This window comes from Branchiostoma floridae, chromosome 5 (genome assembly GCF_000003815.2).
Source record: "Branchiostoma floridae strain S238N-H82 chromosome 5, Bfl_VNyyK, whole genome shotgun sequence".
Classification (NCBI taxonomy): Eukaryota; Metazoa; Chordata; class Leptocardii; order Amphioxiformes; family Branchiostomatidae; genus Branchiostoma; species Branchiostoma floridae.
This window is the reverse complement of record NC_049983.1, coordinates 2,558,610-2,563,067: the sequence shown is the minus strand read 5'-3', so window position 1 is coordinate 2,563,067 and position 4,458 is coordinate 2,558,610. Positions and strand designations below refer to the sequence as shown.

Sequence of the window (4,458 nt, the reverse complement as noted above, 5' to 3'; positions counted from 1 at the left end):
CTCAAGGACACTCCATGTCGCAGGGCAAAGAAAAATTCCTAGATCTATAGAGCTGGATGTCTTTGCAAGAAGGGTGAAGGAAGCTATGAAGGAAGTTGTATACATTCAAGCTCACCGTCTGACTTTGTAGAGAGACGAGGGGCGACACAGATTATCTGGCATTTACGACCCGTTGCTGCTGTCACGTGTCTTGTTTTATAATAACGATTTTTGTGTGGTAATTGTGCAATTGTTGCGCTGTGGACATTTTACTGGGTCTCACTAAGTACCAAAAACAACCGAAAACTACCTTAAACAACTTTTAAAAATTACAACGGAAACTACCAACCATTATCGATCGAAAAGAACTCGAAAACAGCAGAAAAACAGGGAAACATTGTTGATTCTTTTCTTTCTGTAGGTCGAACATTCCTTGCCCCTATCATGTAAAAATGGACTATTCCTTTGTCCGGTCGTGACAAAAGAATCATCAGTACAGCAGACAACAAACAATAGGGTTATTCAAGGGCAATGTCCACATGTCTCGCAATAGCCTAACGCTATTTCTCCTACCTTTTTGAGGAATAAACTCACCTTTTGTTTGCTGATGACCAACGCAGTAGCAAATCCAATCATCTGTACTGTGTATAGGCCCCACCCTGAGTCCGCACCAGTCCAATACCGACCCTATACTGCAGCACAGTCGGGCCAGGATGTCGCGGTTCCCGCTGTTCCCTGCAGTGGTGCTGGTCCTGCTGCTGTCCACCAGGCAGTGGTCGGACCCGCAGGCTGCTGTCCAGGCTGCTGTCCAGGCTGTACCTTATGGGCCATACCCACAGGCTGACCAGGCTAACCAGTCTGCACCCTACATCAGTTCGGAGAACCCCCAGCTTCAGGAAATGGCCGGTAAGCCGTCCTTACGCCGAGGCGTAACCCTGTCTGAAAGTGCAACCAGTCAGCACTTCACGTTGTTTGCTTTAATTTTGTTGCCGTTTCGTCGCTGCAAAACTAACCAGGCTGGTATGAGGAGAATAATTTGCCAGTGGGGTTTTGCTACAAGTGGGTTTGAAAGGGGAATGTTATTCTTAGTGTGGGCTCTTGTCCAATTATTCTCAATTTTGCCGAATTCTACCATATGTACCTCATAGGAAGGCCTGGTGGATACTAGTTGTTTTTGTTGACGCCTTGTTGACTTATAAGTTCGCAAGGTAGTAATTCGGAACCGGGGCAATGGCCGAGTAGGTGGAGTGTTCGCGTTGCATTCGGTAGATCGTGAGAGGTCGTCAAAATCTTTAACAATGGTACATGCTGCTTTCTCTGTTTAGCACTCTCACGCTTCGTTTAACACCAGTCATCACTACCAGCGGTCCAGCCCCCTGCTTTAGTGGCTTGTACAAATGTGTGGCCCAAGGGCTACAGAAATTGAGATGGGAGCCACCTCCACCCCTAAGCTTCTACACAGATGTACGGGCAACTTAAACTTTTTTTACCTAAACAGGTAGTATATACACAGTTATATGACAAAAATGACTGTCAGATTGAAAGAAAACGTTCCTTGTTCACAACAGGCATGATTGAGGCGATGCATTCAGAGTTCAAGAGGATACGAAGTTCAGTTAGTCACCTGGCGGAGTTGAAGGTAAGTTCGCTCCCTTTTTTTCTATTTTTTTTTGCCGTGGAACAAACGAAGACAATGTGGCACTGCACTCAAGTTTGTAACTTATTTTGACATTACCACATACAAAGTACAGACAGAAGGTAAAGGTTGTATTTTACCTCCCCGACTGAACTCAGGTTCTGTGTGAAGTGAGGAAGTTCGTGTAAAGTGCCGTTCCCAAGACACAGCGTCAAGAATTGAACCCGGGACCTCGATGTTCCGAGCAGTCTACCAGTTACGCCACGTCACGTCTTGTATCTAAACAAACCAAGTGCATGCAGCTTGTGTCAGGGCAAACACACCTTTCCTACTTCCCCTGTCACATGTAGCGAAAATCGATAGGACGACGTGTCTGCGAGCTGTGAATGACATTTTCGACGTCCGGTGTTCTCTCGATCATCTTGCGATTTTTAGGGATCGCAGGAGATTTTCAGGGGTCATACGATGGTCGGGGTGCAGCGAAACATGTTCTCAACGTAAGCGACAAGTCGCCGGTGATCTCTGAGTTTGCCTACTTCATTACCGAGTCGTCTACGGATCGTCCGTAACTCGCCTAGGTATCGGTCGACATTCGATTGAAAGTCGGACGTCAATCCAACGATTGAAGACCGATTTTACCTCCACAAACCTGACGATGCTCGCTGAACCTGAGACGGCCCCGCAAGAGTATCGCACAAAACTCTGGCGACCTTCCTCCAAATCTCGCTCGACTTGTGCAAAGTCAGTGAAGTCGGGCGTGTTTTCTACGAGCATCCTGCTTTTATTAACAAAAAATGAATATGAATGGATGTAATGATCGTGAATTATCACTGTTTTTTTTAAATCATTAACGTTTAAAAACCTACTCCTGTCATGTTCTTTAGGCCTTTGAAAAGCGGATTGCTGCCATGGAGGCCCGTCAGGACGCTGCCATAGAAAATTTGTCCTCCCGCCTAAACGACACGGCCGCTGCCATGGGAGTTCTCCAGGGCGCTGCCGTGCAAAATTTGTACTCCCGTCTTGACCAGACCGCCGCTGCCATGGAAGTTCGCCAGGACGCCGCCGCGGAAAATTTGTCCTCCCGTCTGAACCACACGGCCGCCCGACAAGCTGCCATCGAGGCCCGCCAGGACGCCGTCATGGCAAATTTCTCCTCCAGTCTAAACGAGACGGCCGCCGTCATGGAGACCTGCCTGGCCGCCATTGAAAATTTGTCCTCCCGCCTGAACGACACCGTCGTCGGTAAGGTTTACTCTCCAGGCTGATATTCGGCTCCGACTAGTGTTAGACACGTTTTAGACGTTTCCTCAAGGCGTTCTATTTTGCCCCCTTTGTAACATCACGCTACACATCCACAAAGGGGCCCGTCCGGGCAGTATTGGGGAACGAAAGTAAGATATAAAAGACCAAAAGTAAACAACAACAACAAATCGGACCCAAAAAAAAAAACAGCATGCATATGCCTTGTGCATATTTTTTTGGCATAAACGTGTAGTTTTGCCGCAAGCAGCCCGGCTGGGCCCGGGTAGGAAATGTGACGTAGCCCTAAGGAGACAAAATAGGAACCCCGACAAGAATGCATTCCGGATAGCAGCTTCACGGCATTTTCCGTCCTCCGGAATTCTATACCAGTACGTTGATATTGCATTTTGTTTTATTCCTTTCCCCAGATTTCTGCCGGACCAGGCGCATGGGCATGTCAACCGGCGATATTCCGGACAGCAGCTTCACCGCATCGTCCTACTACGATCACCGATTCGTGCCTGCAAACGCCAGGTTCGGTATTACCAGGAGCTGGATACCGAGAACACTAACTGCGGAAGTGGAGTGGCTAAAGGTAGGGCTGTCCTGTTGATCTCTCTCTTTAAGTCTGTACGTGCTTATAAACTCAAACAGAGGGGCAGTTTTGATGAGTATGCTGTACCCCGTGTAAAAGACTTCGTCCCAGCACAGCTCCGAAGCCACATCCCGGTGGAATGCCGAATACCGCAGGGTACCCCTGGGTGTTCCCCATGGGTAGGTCAGGGCGTCTATGTGTTACCGCGTCCGGGTTCATTTTAATAAGTCCGACTTAAATTCAACCTGGTGCCCGGCCGGTCACGCCCCAAAGTGTCTAAAACAGCCCGTGAAGTGCCCATTTGGACATAAGCCTTACAAAACAGTGTAACTACAGTTAGACTTAGGCTAAGAGAGTCGGGTATATGGCGTCATCACCCACATTTATGACGCAGGTTGTTACTGATATAACTACATATAGACCTGGGCCAGGAGACTCTCATGTATGGCGTCATCTCCCATTTTTATGACGTAAGCTGCACCTGTGTAACTACAGATAGACTTGGGCCAGGAGACTCTGGTGTACGGCGTCATCACCCAGGGCCGCCCGGAATACAGCCAGTGGACGAAGAGCTACAGACTCTCATTCAGCATGGACGGGCAGACCTGGGCCATGTACGCCGGCACAGACGGCTCCGACAAGGTAACATTTACAGATCTTGATGTGAAAGCGCGTAGCAAATAACCCACCATATGGTTTAGATGGACGATACGTCGATTAGACGGCCGTCACCTGGGTTAGACGGACGCTGCATGCATGCATGGGTTAGACCGACGAAACATGGGTTAGACGGACGAGACATGGGCTAGACGGACGTCACGTGGGTTAGACGGACGCCACATGCATATGGGTTAGACAGACGAAACATGGGTTAGACGGACGCTACATGGGTTAGACGGACGCTTCATGGGCTAGACAAACGCTGCATGGGTTAGACGGACGAGACATGGGTTAGACGGACGCTACATGCATATGGCTTAGCCGGACGAGACATGGGTTAGATCGA

At 48.9% G+C, this 4,458-nt stretch overlaps 1 protein-coding gene across 1 annotated transcript; it reads left to right on the top strand.

The window, feature by feature from the left end:
- Nucleotides 1-469: 469 nt before the first annotated feature.
- LOC118415515 lies at nucleotides 470-3,470 on the top strand. The gene is made up of 4 exons (XM_035820183.1): nucleotides 470-885; nucleotides 1,548-1,618; nucleotides 2,500-2,857; nucleotides 3,286-3,470. The coding sequence occupies exons 1-4, from the start codon at nucleotides 693-695 to the stop codon at nucleotides 3,468-3,470; spliced, it is 807 nt and encodes a 268-aa protein (XP_035676076.1). The 5' UTR covers nucleotides 470-692.
- The last annotated feature ends 988 nt before the right edge of the window (nucleotides 3,471-4,458 follow it).